Below are 20,544 nucleotides of genomic sequence, written 5' to 3' on the forward strand. Positions count from 1 at the left end.
CATTTTCCAAGTGTGAAAAGATGGAGATGTGTTCAGCATGCCTGCACAGATAGAGGAATTCATCAGCTGCATGTAGGTGTGTCTCATCTCAAGGCTAAGACTGAAACAATCCATTCACATTTTATGGTGTCTAAATTCTGAGTAATGATGTATGAAGAACATGGCAGGTCATGGTGTAAATTACTGTAGAAATATACCTGCTTTAGCTGTTAACCAATGCAGAGTCATGAGAGGCTGGAACTCCTCATCCTAACTCACAAACCTTATAAAAAAGATTTTGAAAAAAGTTTTCTTTACCACCATTAAGTCAACCGTCTAGTTTATGACTAACCTCTGGAATCTTGACATTGACAATAACCTCCTTAAATTTCCCATAGCACTTCAAAGTTTGACTGAAATCCCCCTCCGGTAAAACTATTTACTTTACTTCACTTGGATGTTTGACCTTTGTGCAGAGTGGTGTATGTGCAGAGTTTTAAACGTGAAGGCTGTTTACAACTTGATCTGCCGAAGGGGGAACGTTGCTCTGTGTTCACATTAAATCTGAGTTTAAGATTTAAGAAGGAATTATGTCCGTCACAATCAGATTGGCAGCTAATCAAAGTCCGACATGCAGTTTGAAGAAGTGTGCTGTGCAAACTCAAAACGTCCAGAGCACATACACTGCATAGACTGTCTTTTGCAAAATAATTAAATCTGTATTTTTCAATTAGGTAGATATCATTGTTTTGAAGCAAGGCAATTGTACCTTTAAAAAAAAAAACTTGTGTAAAAAACCATATCAGATGCAAATTATCGATCACTGCAGGTTATTTGTATACATCTCAAAACAAGTATTTTTTCCTTTCTTTTTTCTTTAGTTTGTTCATTGTTTTTCCAAGTAAAAATACAAACACACAGGATATTGATATGTGTTATATGTCCAGGGCATGTAGCTACCATGGTTTGTCTGTTGTCTATTTAAATAAACAGTGTCAGCTCTAGTCTGTCACAGAGGGAAGGTTCAAATTGTCTCTATACTTAGAAAGACATCCCCATATTTTATAGAACCTGCGGGTAGAGCCCTTGATGGTCTGCCCTATTTTTTCTAACTTCATAAAAGAAAGGATATCTTTAATCAGGGAACTGAATGAGGGGGCATTTGAAGACTTGCACCTCAGCAAAATTAAATGTCTTGCCACAAGTTCCTTATATGTAGGAGGGAGAACACCAAACAAAGCAGTGAAAGGAGAGGGAGAAATTGTCCAAAACAAGTCTTAATTTTTTATTTAACCTTTATTTATTCAGGGGAGGTTCACTGAGAGGGAGCCTCTCTTTTGCAGGAACGCCCTGATCACATTCACACAGTTCCACATTCATACCTGGAAGCTGCCCAGTCTGATCAGCTGGCCACTGAGCAGCTCCACTGGAGCGGTTGGGGTTAAGGGCCTTGCTCAAGGGAACCTCAGTGGTGGTAATGAGGGAGGGACAAAGCGCTGTTCTTTCACTTTCCCCACCCAGATTTTTATCCTGTCGGTCTGGGGATTGAACCGACGACCGCCCGGTCACAAGCTCGCTTCTCTAACCTTTAGGCCACCACTGCCCGTAAATGGATTTTAAAACATGTTTTTAATGCTGTTTGAACTCATCCCATATTCCATTCTGTCTGCTGGTTCTAATAACTGAAATATTATTTTCCAAGTAATCAGTTTTTATGGACTTCAGCATTGGATCACATGGAAAATTCAAAATACCTCGTGTATCATTTTTGAGACATTTTTCAGTAATTTAGCCTGACCAGATTCTTTGAAGACTCTGTCTTAAATTTAGAATAAACTTCTGTGGGTTTAAACTGTGCTTGACAACAGGAATATGTGATGATGGCTATGTGTCACTCCATGGGGATGATGAGGTTATGTCACGCGTGGCCTTAATATAATGAAACCTAACGGAAATCTGCTCCTTTCACTTAAGGTTTTCTTCCAGAAAAAACAACTTACATGGAACTTCTTACAATAATTCTTTCTTGTTTAACGAAGTAATTATTCAATTAGTTGTCTTCCTAAGAATGTTATATTGCTCACATGTTTGTGTGGAACTGTGAACTCCCTGCAGTGATGAAGCAAAACGGAGCCAATTCTCAGACCATCGCACTGCCACTGGCTGGACAGAGAGGAAACGGCAGACTGGAAACCTGGACCAGGAAAGTGCAGGGAATCCCGTCTACGTGGCTCATGACAAACTGCTGGAGGAGGGGAAGGGGAGTGTTGTTGGCCACCAGTTAACTGATCCTGAAGGAAAAGAGTGAAATATTGCCTTCTCACTCCTGTAACCAGCAGCAAAAACAAAACTTTTACGTGGAACCTATAATGAACAATGATTACACTGAGAACCTGTGCACTAATGGCTTCATTATAAAGTCATGTGCAGTGGATCATTTTCAACATTATTCCCTAAGGTATCGTAAATCAGGGTTTCCTTGGCTCCTGCTGTGCATGTGTGTTCATAAATCCATTCTGATGCGTTGTAACTTTTAAAAAACACTGTAAACTTGGATTCCACAAGGGTGAAGTATTTTACAACTGGTTTAGGTCACAGAATAAATTATTAAGTAGCCTAACTTTAGTAACTTTGTTTAGATTTTTTAGATTTAGATTTATTTATTAGGCTAATTTTTAAAGGCTAATTTCCATCTGTAGTCCCAATTGGCAGATATAAATTACAATAACAGGACATAAGATAAACACTATTAACATTTGCTATATAAAACAGGACGAAAGAAAAGAGAAAACAGGACAAATTATTAGTAAATGTTAAAACAGAGACACAACATACATATGCTTCAGTAAGCTAATACGGTACAGCATACAAGTAGGGGTGACCCATACTTGGTTAGTTCGAAGACAAAATATATACAGTAATAACATTTGTTCTATGAAGCAAGGAAAAACAAAATGAGAGAAAATCAAACAGACAATTTATTAGTAAGTTTTAAGATGATTAAAAGAGCCCTGTTCTTAAAGTGCTCATATTATGCTTTTTGTCTTTTTCCCTTTCCTTTATTGTGTATCTTTTTTGTGCACGTTATAGGTTTACAAAGTGAAAAAGCCCAAAGTCCACCCCAAAGGGACTTACCATCTCCAACAGAAAACACTGTTCCCAAACTGCTCCAAACAGCTCTGTTGTAGTCCAGCCTTTACTTCAGAGACAAACGTGGTCACTTTGTAACACACGTTATAATGCTCGCCTAGCTGCTAGCGTGGCACTCCCTCATACTCTGCTTCTGACTGGCTAGTAGTCCTTACCTAGGTACCCCTTAATTTTTTTTTAACTAGTCAGCATTTTACATATGACTAGTAAATTTGTATTAAAAATGGATTGACAGAGGACAGTGAGATGTCTGACTCTAAGGATTGAGTTAAAAATGATAATGAATAGTGAAAAGTTATAAGCGTGAAAAAAAAAAAAAAAAAAACCTTATCCTGAAACAACCTCTAAATACAATTATGAACCTGACTTTAAGTCTCTTCACTGGCTTCCTGTCGCATATAGGATTCAGTTTAAAATTCTCACTCTAACATACAGAGCAATGCACGGTCAGGCACCTGCATACTTCAACTATATTTGTCAGCTCAGGTCTAATATGGTATACTGTCTGTGCCACTTGTCTTAAGACCCATGGTGATTGATCTTTTGAGTCTGTAGCACCGAGACTTTGGAACGCTCTTCCTCTGCTCTTACGTCTTGCTGTATCTGTGGACTCTTTAAAAAAATCAGATGAAGAACCATCTTTTTAGACAGGCGTTTAGTTGACCCCTCTGCACTTTAATTTTTATGTATTACATTGTAATTTTTATTGTGCATTGTGTTTTTAATATGTATCATCATGTATGTTTTTATGTAAAGCACTTTTTGATTTTTATCTTTGATAAGTGCTCTAAAATACATTTTACATACATACATACTTACTTACTCTATAGCGGGGGATGCACAAAAACAGGGCAGGATTCTCAAACTTTTAGTCCAAGCTCCAAAAATGCATTATCCTACATTTTTCACTGGTGCCTCCCCTCATTTAACGTGTTTTTCTTCCATGCCCCTAGTTGTACAGTATGTGCTTTCTGTTAAAATATTTAAATTTATGGTTATTATCTTAGACTTGTCAAAACTTCCTCCAAAACCACAGAATACATCAGGCTTTATTGGACCATTCCATACCTCACAATTTACATCCAGTGCTAACTTTGGAAGTATTGTTCCCTATATATAATTAATGAGGCAGAAAGTAAGGATGAGGACATGACCGGGGTGGATGAGCGAGTGTGTATAGCTCCTCAGACTTTCATGCTGGAGTTTGGAGTCTGCATCCCATCACATCCCTACAGTTAATATTTGCCATTTTATTAACTGTAACCACAATCTTTCCCTGTACTAAACCAGATGTTTACTTGCCTAACTATAATACTGTAACCATAAGTTATAACCACGATCTTTTTGCAACCTTAAAGGGACACTTCAACGATTTAGCATTAAGCTTTGTATCAGTAGAAACCTGGTAGTATTTTTGAATGACCGTGCTTCTCTCCCTCATGTCCCCCTGAGAGGGGAGATCTCTGTATTGTGGGTCTGGAAAAAAGCCTCAGATGATGCAAAATGACGATTTTTGCGTCATCTGAGGCTTTTTTGCCCAGAGGCAAAAGACTACAGCCAGTATTAGGAGCCACTTCCGCATAGCCCATAGGGGGTTGGACTGTCGGCTTTTTCCGGAGATTGCCGAGGAAAAAACGAGTGTCAGCCATCTTGAATCCTCGCTTAGCTTCTCAGCAGGAGCAGAAACTGTTCATCCCGACGGAAATTTTAGAACAACAATTATGTGCATTCAAACTAACACACACGTGTACCACCGGGATACATTGGTACAGATCGCAGAATATGCAGGACACTTTATTACAGACGCAATACTCCACACACTACGCAAGCTTTGCCTGCACGGAGACCAGCGGTGGTGCTCGATGCCTCTGGCCGGTAAAGTGACCTCATCAGCAGGGAGCGTTGAACGAGTGTGCCGGTGGAAAGCTAACGCTAGCCGGCCACCTGTTCCACCAATCCTGCTTGCAAGTGTCCGCTCATTAAACAAACTGGACTACATCCAACTTCAACGAAACTCCCAATGCGAGTTCAGAGACTGCTGTGTTTTTGTTGTTGTGGAAATATTGCTGTACCGGACAATCCAGCCTGCTGCTCTGTCACCCGGTAAGACTACTAGTGGAGGTGGGCTGTGTTAACACGGACTGCCTGTTGCAGAAATGGGGTGATTTGTATCCAACTAACTGCGAACTAACTGACTGTAAAATGCCGACCCTTCTACATCCCATGCAAATTTACGGCTGTGTTTATACTCAATGTTTATACCACAGCCCACCAAGAGCTAATGCTAGTAGCTATGTGTTAGCCTTCTTTTATTCTACTTCGTTTAAGAATGCTTGATTCTGATTGGCTAGGAGGAGGGCATTAACCATTTGCCTGCTGTGTATTGCCCGCTGACTGAGCACAGCGTCATCAAATAGTAGATCAATACGCAGCTTGTATATTTTTTTCTATCACAGAAATTTCAAACATGAGGTCCATTGTAAAAATAAACCTTGTTTAAAAAAGTTTCTAAAACGTGTCTGAAATCTATCGGAAGGTCAGTTGATAGGCCAACATAATTTTGCAAGCGAGATACAATGTAGCGACTACCTTATTAAACTAACGTTAGTGATCAGATGCAGCCTTGTGTGCTTGCTATAGAAACTATTAATGTTAGCTACAGTTGAGCTAACATTATTCGCTGTAGGCTAGTTCTAAATAGCCTACAGGCTGACCTGAAATTGCTGCGTGAATCCACAGCTCTCTCCCCGGACACCCCGTTAGGTCTAGTTTCCAAAGTTTGGTTTGACCTCCAGCTTTGCTTGGCGAGGCGAGGCAGGGAGGGCACTCGGGAACTGACTGCGTCCTCATTCGCCATAAAAGTGGATGACGCCGGGGATGAATACGTTAGTTTCAATCCGGAGATGAAGAACCACAAACATTCAAATGACCCAAACAAGGAAAACCTCCGAGGCGCAATGTATGCGGAGCCAGGCAACCCCAGATGTCCAGTCCTGAGCTTCAAAAAATATCTCGCCAGACGTCCGCCGGGTGTCACCGCCTTCTACCTCCATCCACTAAAGGACCCCAAACCACATCTCTGGTACTCCACACAGCTGATGGGGAAGAACTACCTGGGGGACATGCTTCCACGATTGTCCAAAGCAGCTGGTATGACCACCAGATACACCAACCACAGGCTTAGAAGCACGGCTGTCCGTCGTCTGTCTGAGGCCGGGCTGGAGTCCAGACAAATCATGTCTGTTACGGGACACAGGTGAGCCTAAGCCTAGGTTATAAATTCATTGTGGTAATAATAACCTGAAGCCTACTGCAAATGTACATTTTTTATTATTTTTTTGCAGGTGTGAATCCAGCCTCAAAAGCTACTGGGCCCCATCCAACACGGACAAAAAAGTTTGGAGTCGGGTGTTGTCCGCACCCCAGCAGGCCTCCGCAGCAAGCATCTCTCCCCCTCAAGCTGCGCAATCCTCTCAGCCTAACTCGTCCGATTCATCTTTCCCTATGCCCTTCAATATGTCCCATTTTACAATCAATGGGAATGTCCATTTTATTACACATAAATGAATCAATAATTTTGTTATACATTCACTGCAAATAAAAATTATTTGGAATAAGGAATGCATGTTTGATGTGGTTGCTATAGAAACTGAGTTGAGCTAACGTTATTCACCGTAGTTCTAAAGGGGACTACTTTTTTTTGAGGGAGATGAACTCAAAAGCATGCAATACGAATAAGATAAAGCATAATTATTAAAGTATTTGAATTGTTTTATTATGTTGGCAAGCAAGAAGTAGAATAAACGTGGAAGGTTACCGTCCATTGTCAGGTATTAATGGACGACGGCGAGGCGTGAACCTTAATGGTTGCCTAACAGACCGCTGCTAGGATAATACACCGTTGCCATGCATAGCAGAGCGTTGCCATGGACACAGTTCTGTTCACTCTGGAGCTATCAATCAAGCCGCTGAAAGAAGTCCGGATAATGTATCAGCTGTGGCAAAAAAGTATATATTTTAAATGTGTAACACCACTTGAGCCACGGTGAAATGTTTTTTCGTGTATATGGTTGAAATGACAATAAAACACACTTGTTGAGTTGATCGCCTCACTGTCTGTCTGTAAAGGGTAGGCGTGGCTTGGGAGTAGACGCTAAAGCAGCAAAGCAAGTGCATTCTGGGATTTGGTGTCTTTCATCCACATGAGACAAAAACACATTTTCTGGCTTTTCTCAGCCTAGAAGCCACCAATTTCTAAAAACAAATTCACATTTCTACTACATAAGTGACCCAATTTAAATAAATATTCATCTTTCCAATGGTGAAATATTCCTTTAATGGTGCAATATGTAATACTGACAGCTAGTGTTTAAAATAGTTACTACAGTACAAATTAGTGATGGGCATTCTGGCTCTTTTTCGTGAGCCGGCTCGTTTGACTCAGCTCACTGAAACGGCTCACAAACGGCTCTTTAAAAAAATTTATGTTTTGACTATGATAGGTGTGAAAAACAATTCTAATTAAATTATTAAATGAAATCATATTTGTCTCACAATTTCTTTAAAAATGCATTGATTTGTTATAAAAAAGAATACTATTAAACATTTGCATTTAAATTACAACTTTTTAATATATAGAAACAACATTCAAAACAAATACAATCTGAATCGGAACAACATAATAGAACACATATTAAAGAAAAATAAATAACTGAAAGGATTAAACTGGTCCCTCTTTTTCTCTCTGTTTTGTTTTCAGAGCTGTTTTTCCTCTCCTCTGTCCTCTCCTCCGAGTTTGACAGTGTGTGTGTGTGTGTGTGTGTGTGTGTGTGTGATGGCTCGGCCCCTCCCTCATGCTGTATAATTGGTTGACACCTTGTGTATGATTGACAGGAACAGAATGTGAGGCTGATCAGAGAGTCGAAACTAATGTGTGCCTATATCATTATTTTTAAACTCTTAGAGCCGACTCATTCGCGAACGACCCATCACTAGTACAAATTCAAAATACTGGAGAGAGCCGTCTCCCCCGCCCCCTCCTTCCCAGACTCAAAGTTCACAGAGGTAGCCAGGCTGAGACCGCAGCATTCACAACAATGTTGCTAATGGTTTGTCTCACATAGCCAGACATGACTTCACAGCACAGCAGAGTAGCTAACGTTAGATGCTGGCTATATTGACAGTCATAGAAGCCCGTGCTCACGCGGAGCTCTGTACCCAACTGACAGACACATTTTTTCGTCTCAGAATTACAGCAGGAATCGCTAAAAACACAACAACCTTGCTGTCCTCTCCACCCGACGGACAGACAAACTTCCTCGGCTTAGAATTATGGTAGGAACCGCTAAAAATACCACCACCTTAGGGTTAGAGTTAGGGGTTAGGGGTGTCCTCCGCACTAGAGCTGAAGATCTTTGCCCGGTTCGGTCGGGTTCGGTCTTAATTTCTATTATTTTACACGGGCTCGGGCCGGGCTCGGGCTCGCGCTTCGGGTTGCATAGTAAATGTGCGGTCAGCTGATGCGTTTCGATTAGCGTGAAAATGGATCCTGAGGAGGTGAAACGGAGGCTGGTCTCTGGAGGACTTAGCCGGTTTCTTTGTTCCAACTTCCAAGTGGCCTATGGCCTCCGTTAGTCATGAATAAATGATGTTAAAACATGTATAAATGACTCATTTTTTACGAAAGACAAAGGAGCTGTGTGCGTGCGGTGCAGTCTCTTTTTTTCTTTTTTTTTTTTCCTCTCCTTTTCTTCCGCCGAAAGTGGTGCGGTGCCCGCTCGCGGTGTGAAGCGCGTGTCCGCGCTATTCTCCGACACTCTAATGACTGCTGATAGACGGCCTTTTGTACAGTCGGGCTGTAAACGGGTTCGGTCTTTTAAAAAGCTGTCAATCAAAATGTACTTGTCGGGCTCGGGCCGAACTCTGTCGGGCTCGGGCCTTTTTGGGCCGTACTTTTAAGGCCCGATTACAGCTCTACTCCGCACCCGACTGAACACACGTTATTGGCTTAGAATTACGGCAACAATCGCTAAACGCACTGTTAACTGACAGTCCTCTCTTCCCGATTCACAACCTCCCTCTCTTGGATTAAAATAGCCCACTGCTGTCAGCTATGGCCGCTGAGCAGGCTAAACATTGTAAACAGCCGTGGCCCGCTTGCCTGGTCCTTCGGTAATGTTAGCAGTTAGCAGGGTTAGCATGGTGCCGTTAGCCAGGACCTGTCGGGATCACTTTACTGGCTATGTCTCAATTGTTTTTGCAAGTAACCAACTCGGGTACTCTAGCTATATAATTCAATGTGAGTACACAGATGTTGAAATGACATAAAATGCCCCTTGTAGCCGTGATAAATTAGGCTGAAGCTAATGCTTACCTGTTCAGGAGGAAATTAACCAACTCTGCGCCATTTTGGGCTCTAAGCTGTCGTCATCTTTCAAATACTGTACATTTCCAATATTTACCCGGGGTTTGTTATGTCTCTGGTCACGCAACACGTTAGAAACATGCCGTGTAGCGCGCTGGGTTTACGTTTTTACAGGTATATCTGGCAACCCGGCCTGGCTGTCAAACTGGGCAGTTGATAACTACACACAGGCCAAAACACAAACAGAAATTCCGTCACGGAACGGAAATTTCAAATGGAGAATTTACTGGCATTAGCATTGTTGTCAGAAAAGATAGTATTTCAACTTAGCATAGTTCCTTGATATCTGATGACACATTGGGGTCATTTTTTGATTTATTAAAGTAAATATATTACATATTGGACCTTTAACTATGTCTAATTGTTATGTGCAGTTATTGTGGAAACAGGGCATTTTAAAACATTGGTATTACATGTATTCTGGGGCTTGTAGAATAATTCATGACAGTCTTGTCTTGCGGTAGGGTTGAAAAAGTTGCACTCACAAATGAACTGATCTCGGTGTGTAAAACCAGTCGAGTGGCTCTTTAAGATACTTTGTTTTAACTACTTCCTTAACGGGTTATATAATTTTACCTCATTACTGCAATTCTGTTGTTACCCAATTACCCAAAAAGTGAACATTTCTGAGGAGTGACATCACTGTATGGTGTGATAGATAACTCCAGTCCATACCATTGGGATACTCTCCACACTTGAACACTATGCTGCTGCATGTACTCCTTTGGCACAGTGGAAAACATCTGGACGTTTTGGTGAGTCATAAAAACACACACAAATGAAGCCAAACCTGCACATGGTCTGTTGGTTATACTGTCCAATTAAAACCGTGTTGCACTTTCCCAACAATATTAAATATTCTCCGAGCTATGGGGTAATGCCAAGAATGCTCATGTAAACATGCAGTAAAAATGAAGTGTGTCATGACACCACTGTCCAATATATGTGTGCAATATAGGAGGATGGTGCTCCAGAGGAAAGGAGAATGCTCATTTTAACGTCACACTAGACTTTCTTAACTCCTATTTTGACAAGTGAAGACAATCTTCTTGGAAACACTCAAGTTGCATGAAAAAGCATTTCCCAGCTGTTGAAATTGTTTCTAAGTTGAAAAGTACAATGAAACAGAAAATAGCGTAATATCAACAGTAGAAATTACAATGAGCTAACATATGACTAATACTAATACAACAACTTCTAGTATATTAGTATATAATATTATAAGAAATAGTAGACCACACACACACACACACACACACACACACACACACACACACACACACACACACACACACACACACACACACACACACACACACACACACACACACACATACTTTATTAGTAACACAATGTACAGTCTAATTTGATCCAATACAACGCCATAAATTCTGCCTTTACAAAGATAGTAATGCCCAGTTTTTTTAATTAGACAGTCAGAGAGGTATTCATTTAACTATATGTTTTTTAATTGAGGTTGTAGTTTCCAGTGGTGTTGAACTGAACTGCATTATATTAAGAGGTGTTTCTAATATTTCGTCCACACCATTTACATTCTGAGAGGGGCAGAATATTAGGAAGATCTTTCAATATAAAGAACAAACACCACCCACTATGACCTCAATAAAAAACATAAAGTAGAATTATTACCTTTCTGACAGTATCAACAAAAACTGAAAAACTCTAAGCTCCGTAAAAGAATAGAATAGAATTCATGGCACAGCTTTTGTACCGCTGAGTACATCACTCATATGGATATATTGGTGCACTCGGGCTTTAAGGAGCACTCTTGCTCTAACCCCCAAACTGGGACAGTGGCTAATTCCAAGAACAACATCTGAGATCCCTATCCAGAAGAGTGCAGTCCCAGGAACAGCTAAGAACCCTCAGGCTCCCAGGCCTCTGGTAGAGGACCTGAGCTTGAAGGAAGAGGAAGAGGACCGCCCAGGATGGGGCGAGTGGGGATTTTGGCTGGTTACAAACAAATTATCTCCTTAGTATCAAGTATCATAAAATGCATTGTCATTCAATACGAAAGTTCACAATCTGTACGCCTTCAGGACCCCCTCTCTCCCCGGACACAAACCTCTCCCCTCTGGCAGGCTGCTGCGGTCCATCAGGACCAAAACCGCACGCCGCAAAAACAGTTTCTTCCCCTCAGCAGTCAGCCTCACCAAAAAGGCCCTGGACCCCCACTGATACTGACTCTTAACTAATTGTGTGTGTGTTGCTGCATTTTGAGAGGCTCCTACAGTGTGTGTCACATAGGTGGAATGGAGATGAAACAAGAAAAAGAAAAATGTTGTTGCAGGGTTTTAATAATAGTTAAAATCCTAATTGTGTAATGCAGGCTGTCCTGCAAGCCAGTGCTTATGATAAGGCATTCCACAGTATTTGGGTTGGCCCAGGTAATGAAAGATGTTGCACCTGAAGGCGATGAATTGCTTTTAACAAGAATTATTTGAACAATGTATCCTCTTGGGTGCTTTCATTAGCATGCATGAGCTGTTGCTGTCAGCTGTCAGGTAATAATTCAAAAAAAAAAGTCACTAGGTCAAATAGCCTACAGCTGCACAGTAAATAGTTCAGAATAAATGCATTAATGGTAACAAAAAAGCAAAAACCAGATGAATGGTGGACTTTTCATACTGTATTTGCCAAAACTAAGGGAATAATCCAAATTCTGGATCTTACTATAAGAGAACTTTATGTATTTTCCATAAAAATGGAACATTACCACATCTTGTCTATGCACGTGCTGGGGTTGGACAAACTTTGGGAAGTTGTTGTTGATCCCTCTTGTGCTTTGAGCCTGCCATGGAATTTGGGAAAAACATGGGACTGCAGCTGCTGGTGGTAATCGTACTGGTCTCAGTGCAGAGAAAGTGAATTGTAGCTCTGGGAACATTAATGTGAGATGCACAGTAATATACCGCAGAAAACATCCCAGTGACATCTTCAAAAATTGAAGACAGAAGAGCTTTGAGTTGGAAAGTACAGTTTGGGGGAAACATTGAGGGGGAATTGAATTATGATTGGATAAAAGGCTCAGTTTCAGGAAAAATTTAATCTCTGCCACATTTCCTCTGAAATGTACAAAAGCACCTGTCACTTAACTCGCAATTCATCTTACATTTCTATGGAAACACGGGCACAGGGGTATAGTACTTAAAATACGCTGAAATGACAAATACTTTCAGATTGTGTAATGCAGTATAAATCACAGCATCATTGATACAGATTTGTAATTTCAAAAACAGAGAGATGAAAATTGGTTATGTAACACGAATAAATATCCAAATATCCAAACTAATCAGCTTGCACTTGAGCAGATAAAAATCTATATAGTGTATCACCAACCATGTATTGTTCAAGCATATCTCAGGAAATTAGGAAAAAAGTTAATTTTGTTTAAATTTGAACTGTATTGACCGAAAGGGGATTTTTGTGTTTCTTGCTGCATGTTATATATAAAAAGCACATAAACATGAAATACATAAAACATGAAAATAAACAAAAAAACGAAATCCAGCTATTACCATCCACAGTTTTTGAACAAACCATGATCAGGTGCCACATAAGCATTTAACAGTTTGATAGCAATGAACTGATACTGCAAGCCTGAACTAGTGTAGGATATATTCACAGGTAGCCACACCTCTGAATTGCTGCCCACATCTCACATTTTCTAGCAGTTTAGCCATGCAGTATGGACATCAGGCTAAGACACAGTGGTCATTCTTATGGAATTTATACAGAACTTGAATCCAGCAGCAGAAAAGAGTCCAGGAATAGCTTGATCTTGAAATATGGCCCATTGACTCATTGCTTCCGTGTGGCAATAGTCCAGTGAATTTCCCATTTGTTTCAGCTTCTACGTCACCTGATCCCCATTAAACACTTGCTGATTGGTGGGTTAAGCAATGGTGGAGGCTGCTATGAATATTTTGCATTTATGTATTGTGTTACATTTTCGTCAAAGTTGACTTTGACATGTGGGTGTCATTGAAAAGGACTATGTAGTGGCAGGATAGCTCAATTGGTAGAGCAGGTGCACATACGTAGAGGTTTATTCCTTGATGCAGAAGGTCCAGGGTTTGAGTCTGACCTGTGACGGTTTCCTGCATGTTTTCCCCCCCTCTCTCTCCCCTCTGAGCTGTCCTATCATTAAAGGTGGACATGCCCATAAAAAAAGAAAAGGAATATGCAGAGATTTGTGGCTAAATAAAAGGATCATGTTTTTCTGTCAGACCCAAGATATTATTTAATCCACATGTGATTTTTTATTGCTTTTTACATAATTATCTACACTGGAGCCAAATAATTGGTATTTTGGACCTGCATGGAGTGATATAAAACATAAACACTGTCTGTTTCTCACAGATGAAGAATATTGAAGCCATCTGAAGACGGCAGAAATGTTGAGATCAAAGACATAGTGATTTATTTAGTGTACAAATATGTGGGTAAGAAACCATTTGAAACATTTACGGTTAGGGTAAGTCTCAGAAGCCTGTTCTTTCTGTAATATGAAAGCTCTTAATTCTTGTATAAGACCATTTCAACTGCGTTTGGAACATTAAACAAATGTTCCCTTCCATGTTTTAATTTAAATGAAATATGAATTTTAGAAAACAAATTGCACATTGATTACCTAAAGCTACACTGTGTTTAGTATTTTTATGTGAGTATAGCATATTTCAAATGATGTATGATGGTGTAAGTTTTGGATTATAGAAAAATGTGTCAATCCCAATAAATAATGGTGCAGTGCCATTTTTCATACTACCACTGGGTGGGCACAATGTTTCAATTAAGGTTGGTGTAAAGTAAACATGTTTTTTGGAATTTTGTGTCAGTAGATTATTTAAAAAACATAGTAAATGAGGAATCGACAATTTTCACAAAGGCAGATGTGGATATCAAGAGCATAAGAAAAAAACAAAAGTCTGTTGTATTTATTTATCTAACTAACTGTATTCATTTTTGGGACCAGTTCCCTCACATTTTGGACCATTATACAAATTGAATTGTGACTCCTGTATACTGGTTTCTCTGACTATCTGCAGAGTTCACTCAGCCAGATGAGCTCTTTAACGTTTGTTCACAAATGTACAATGTCCTTTGGTCTTTACTGACATCAACCATGATAGAGACAAAAGCTGACAGGTGCATTTAAACACCTTTATGAGATCTTTTTTTTTTCATTCATCCAGGGGATGAAAGTATAATCTTCCTCTCATACATCATTCCAGCAGCGCAAATATTATGTAACGTTTTGGTATTCATAAGTGGAAACAGTCAAGCAAAATTTAAAGTCAGCCTGTTTTGGACCTAGCCATAATATGTGACATGTCTAGGATAACTGACTTCATTATGATTAATAAATATGTTGTTATTGATATTTATAGCTGGTATTTTAAAATGTACATAACATAAATAAATAATAATGTGCTAACCAAAGACATTTGGGTGTGGAAGTACATAAAGACATACTTTTACAACATATAACCTACATTTAGACAGAAAGTCTTTTAGCCACGTAGAGTACTGTACATGAAGCTCTTGGCAAAATATGCTCAATAAATTGTCTGATTTATTGGGCTCCATCTATGTTGCTCCGGCAATTATTCCCTGTAGTCTGTCAGAGCATGAAAGGTTATGTAACTTTTGAATCTGCTTCTCTGTATGACACATACCACAGAGATGGAAAACAAAAGTTGCTGCGCTCTATAGATACTTATCCACTATGTTAAAGGTAACCTCCGTGACATAACCTTCAGGCTTATTAGTGTTAGGAAGTGCTGTAGTCAAGACCACCTTGGTCGAGTCTAAGACAAGTCCGATAGCAGGACAAGACCGAGTCCGAATTAGAACAAATTGTGTGTAGTTTGTAAAACCAATGTGTATTATGCTACCCTAGAAATCTGGACACACCCTAGCGGCAGCAAATGTAATTTGCAGCCAGGGGGGTCTAGCAACTCTCCGTTGGCTTGCGAGCTGGAAAAACCAAACTCTAGTCAGGCCAATCACATCGTGTATAGAGTCGGTGGGCGGGCTTAACATAATGACGGCAGAGTTGCGACATTCCGCGTGAATTCCCTGCTACTTGAAAACAAAGAAGATGGCTGCTGCTCCTGGAGAACAGCGGTCTTTCGAATCAGCTTTGGCCGTGACTCTGGAAGACTTGGAGTTCAGCTTTTCTTTGAGAAAAGAACAAAGAACGGCTCTGAAGTCATTCTTAAAAAAGGAAGATGTGTTTTGTCGACCGGATACGGCAAAAGTTGAATCTATCAACTAGTGTTGCTCTGGTTGGTTGTAGCGCTATCCTATTGCGTGCGGAGGGAATTTGAAAGACATCCGTTTATCCCGCCCCTCGGATTGAGCCCTGCCAATGGTGAGTTCCCAGACCCAACATCCTGATGTGGGTCTGGCTTGTCAGGCTAGTATTATGCTTCTGCTCGCCAACATTATGTCTGTGGCCAAAATGAAAGTGATAGATGCCTCTGGGTGTGCGGGCTGCGCGGAGGCATATGACGCAGCCAGGGATAGCATGCGACCCATGTCAATGCCCGTTCTAGATGGATTTTGAACAAGTCCAAGACAAGTCTGAGACAATAGAAAATCATCTCAAGACCGGAGTACTATAGCACTAGTGTTAGGATGGTTTAACAGCTCATATGATAGCCTACCAAACCTGATAATAAAGAAGAATACATACTTTATTAATTATAGGGGAAATTACATTTTTTTGCTCTATTGTTAGTTACACACAGACCTGAAAAACAGACACATGCACTGGACCTATACATGCACAAATGGAGGGATGTCAGAGTGAAGGGTTGCGCAGCACCAAGCAGATTGGGGTTCGGTGCCTTGCTCAAGGGCACCTAGGCAGTGCCAAGGAGATGAACTGGCACCTCTCCAGCTACCAGTCCACACTCTGTACGGGGACTTGAACCCCGCTCCGGTTCCAAAGCCAAGTCCCTACGGACTGAGCTACTGCCACCCCACAATACTCCTACAAACATTCAGCTGTGTATCATTCACTTCTTAGAACAGTAAACTTGACCTGACTGTTAGCCAGTTCCTCAGTGACTGGGAAACAACAACAGTGACAGATCAGGGTGTTTTGTAATGAACAACAATTGTAAATTCACATTTTTACATTAAAGTAAGACAAATTAAAGTACTAATATGAAAGAGATCCAATGACATCTAGTGGCTTCACTAGATGTCTGTGAAAAGGCAATAAATCAGTGGATTTCATACTGGAAATGGGAGTTTTTGAAAGATACAAACTAAGGATACTTGGTGACTGAGGCCTGTCTCACAAAAGAACAAGTTTATCATTGTCAGGTTATCATGAAGCCTTCACAAAATCTATAGTGATACCTAATAAACTAAAAACTCATAGCGATGTCTGAAGTCAAACAAGATAAATCAAAAGTTGATAACGCCCTAGTCCGTTTAAAAATTGCATCACGATTCATTTTTATCGCAAACGGTTGTAATCCTTACACATTTATATCGATGTTTAACCGATTCACAATGCAATGTTACATATCTAGTGGCTTCACATCTGTATACTGGGGTTCATAACAAAAATAGAAAAAGCTATGGGCTCAAAATTAGCCCAAAGCAAAGTGTTAATTCTTGCTTCATGAGACATGCTGGATAAAGTAAACGCTGAGCTGATAAGCTACCATCAAAAGATATTCACACCCCTGCAGAAGCTTTCTAGTCATTTTGTGTTCCAAAACCTGTTGATTCAGATGACTTGTTATGGTTTTGCAGTCATGCAAGGTTAACTTCCCTCACCTGGAACTGTCTCTCAGAACTCAATAGGAGGACAGTGATTTATGTTGAGTAAATCTCAAATTGCTTTTCTGCTTGGGGGCATAATGTTCAATCGTACCCTGCATCTCATATGGATAAAGACAGATTTTATTTTATTATGGCCAAGTCTATACATAATTGCACTGCAGTGGAAACTCATCCAAGACTCCGCACACAACCCCCGTGCCAGGAACATGTCAGCGCTTTGGATTCGGTGATGCATCCAGATGACGAGTCACTTTCACACAGCTGCTCTAAGGCATTCACTGATACGCACATTAACTGGGCCAGAGAGTTCTCCTGGTATGCTTATAGGATTGATTAGGGCCAATTTAAAACAGACTGAAACCTTTCCTGAACTCCCACATTTGTAGGTCACATGAGGCAGCGTATACTTGTATATTACATCAAGAACATCACCATCATACATACATGCAAATGTAAATCATTAATTTGCATCAATGGCACCTGGACAGCTTAGTTAGATATAACAATATCAGCTTTTAGGAAAAATGTGTGCTTTTCTAAAATCTGAAATGCCATACACTTGAACTGCTATAAGATTGACCATTGATAGAAGAAGAGCTGCAGTTAGATCAAACATCTTTTCTATAAATATATATATTTATATATATAAAAAAGAATGTTGTTCTATTATAAAATACCACATGCTGATTCCATTCTCTAGCAGTAAGAACATGTTTTAAAAAGCCGCAGCGTGATCGATCTTTGAAGGCTAAAACTTATCTATCTAATATCTGTTTGGTCCACAAATAACAAACAACAAAATACTGACAGATAAAGATATTGTAGACAAGTCTGCTGCCTGTGTGGTTTCACTTATAAGCAGATGAGCAGGCAGCTGCCTGTTGGAGTAAGTGATGAGCAGTGGAATCTGTCAAGAGAAATTTGAATCTGTTGTTGGTGATACCAGCAGTCTCATAAATGACTTTATAATTGATTGGGAGAGCACTGCGGACTACAGTTTGGAAAATCCTAAACCAAATGGAAAAGCAATAGGATCCTCCAGCAGATGTTTTCTCAATTTTTAGACAATGTTGTAAATGTTTCAAATATTGCCTGCTGTGCGCCTGCCTGCACAATGTATTCACTCTCTCTGTAGCAAGATTTGTATGTTACTGTAGCTGTTTGCTTAAAGGTGCCCTGCCACACAAAACCGTTTTAACTTGCATTTTTTGAAATATGTTAGGTCCATATGTGTTTGTGTTATGTTGTGAATGTGAAAATGAACTGCTACCTCCTTTGTCAGCTCTAGCCACTGACAAGAAATAAGTGGAGAAATCAGGCCAATTACAAAAGCTGCTCAGTTTGATGTGGTGTTGCCTGAGCTCATTGCTATTCATGAGCTCGCCCAGTTGCGCTGGGTAAAGGATGCTGATAGCCAGGCTCTCATTGGCTAGCTGTTAGCCAATCAGAGTCAAGCAGCTTGAATATTAATGACAACTGGCACAAATCGAGCTGAGTCTTCCTGAAGGCTTTCTATACCACGCTAGAATGGCTTGAAACAAGGTAACCAAGGCATTTTTTCCACAAAAAATGTACAGAGTCCATGATAGAACTTCAGACATTACCACAAAGTAATGAAATACATGTTAACAGTTATTTCATATCTGCTGGTAAACCTAATGCAGCAGTCACTGATACAGTCTAAACCCATAATGCATAATGGATTTGAATGGAGGAGAACATATTTTAATAAACAATTTTTAAGTTAAAATTGTATTAGTTTATGGTCCTGGAGACTCTGCTCCTCCATGGAATTATATGTTCCCAGCCCACCTGCAGCATTATTAACCCCTCCAAAATGAATACTCTTTTAGACAATGTTTTTTTTTTTTACCTTTTTGATGCTTTCTTTTCATGTTTTGCTTGCTTTTTTCAACTTTTTTGGCAGTATTTTTTTTCCACTACCACCAGTATCTTCACCACTAGAACCTAGAACTTATTTACTAGAACTAGAACTTATTTACACTAGTTTTACACTTATTTTTTTCAGAATTAATGGTCAATAAAGCTCATTTATATGAAATTATACCTAATGTTTTTGTAAGAAAAAAGTAGAAATGTGAATGATTTGGACTTATGGTTATGATCAGAGGTATGAAGGCAGTGACGGATCGCGTGGAGTGGGGATATGTTTTCTATACGTTGGAGAAATTTGGCTTTGTCTCGTGGGTGAAGCTATTATATTCATCCCCCTAGCTTCAGTGAGGACGAATAACACCCAATCCGAATATTTTCCCCTTCATCGCTCCACCCGTCAGGGGTGTCCGTTGAGCCCCCTACTCTTTGCCTTAGCTATTGAGCCCCTCTCCATTGCGCTTCGGAGTGACCCCCGCATCACAGGTATTGTCAGAAACGGAGTGGAACAAAGAGTCTCTCTTTATGCCGACGATCTTCTTCTTTATGTCTCCAACCTCTCGGTCTCTGTTCCTGTGATTCTCTCTGTCCTTAACTTATTCGGTGTCATTTCTGGCTATAAATTAAATCTAAATAAAAGCAAGTTATTTCCCTTGAATAGGGCGGCACATGAATACCCACTTCATACCTTGCCATTTAAAACTGAAAAACATAGTTTTACCTACCTAGGAGTTCAGGTGACTGCTAAATTCAAGGATCTTTATAAAGTTAACTTTGACCCACTTCTAACCGGCGTGCAAAAAGATTTTGACAGATGGTCAGTGTTAAATCTGTCTTTGGCTGCCCGAATTAACTCTGTCAAAATGAACATCCTCCCTAAATTTTTATATCTATTTCAGTGCTTACCCATTTTTCTCCCATTTACCTTTTTTCGTAAAATTGATGCCATGATTCTAGGTTTCATTTGGGGTGGGAAGACGCCAAGGATACGGAAGCAGTTTTTGCAGAGGCCGAGGGCACTGGGAGGAATGGCACTACCAAATTTTGGATTTTATTATTGGGCAGCCAATATTAGAATAATACAATTTTGGTTACATTTTAGCTTACACAGCTCCCCACCCGTCTGGCTTAAGATGGAAGCTGCTTCCTGTGAGCCAGTGTCACTTTCAGCATTAGCTCACTCTCCTATTAAGAGCCCTACTGGTCCCTACACCAAGAATGCAATTGTTAAATCGTCCTTGAGAATTTGGAATCAGTTCAGAAGGTATTTT

At 40.1% G+C, this 20,544-nt stretch overlaps 1 protein-coding gene across 1 annotated transcript; it reads left to right on the forward strand.

The window, feature by feature from the left end:
• The first annotated feature begins 6,044 nt into the window (after window positions 1-6,044).
• LOC120551823 lies at window positions 6,045-11,752 on the forward strand. Its single transcript, XM_039789416.1, has 4 exons — window positions 6,045-6,385; window positions 6,474-6,614; window positions 11,335-11,511; window positions 11,656-11,752. Exons 1-4 carry the CDS (start codon window positions 6,087-6,089, stop codon window positions 11,750-11,752), a joined length of 714 nt encoding a protein of 237 aa, XP_039645350.1. The 5' UTR covers window positions 6,045-6,086.
• The last annotated feature ends 8,792 nt before the right edge of the window (window positions 11,753-20,544 follow it).

This window comes from Perca fluviatilis, chromosome 2 (assembly GCF_010015445.1).
Source record: "Perca fluviatilis chromosome 2, GENO_Pfluv_1.0, whole genome shotgun sequence".
NCBI classification, from domain to species: Eukaryota; Metazoa; Chordata; class Actinopteri; order Perciformes; family Percidae; genus Perca; species Perca fluviatilis.

What these genes read in the sequence shown, in the direction of transcription:
- LOC120551823 (XM_039789416.1), top strand. Translation starts at nt 6,087, where the DNA reads ATGTATGCGGAGCCAGGCAACCCCAGATGTCCAGTCCTGAGCTTCAAA. An exon ending in CAATCCTCTCAGCCTAACTC is followed by an intron (nt 6,615 to 11,334) that starts GTCCGATTCATC and finishes TCGGGCTTTAAG; the next exon opens with GAGCACTCTTGCTCTAACCC. An exon ending in GACCGCCCAGGATGGGGCGA is followed by an intron (nt 11,512 to 11,655) that starts GTGGGGATTTTG and finishes CCCCTCTGGCAG; the next exon opens with GCTGCTGCGGTCCATCAGGA.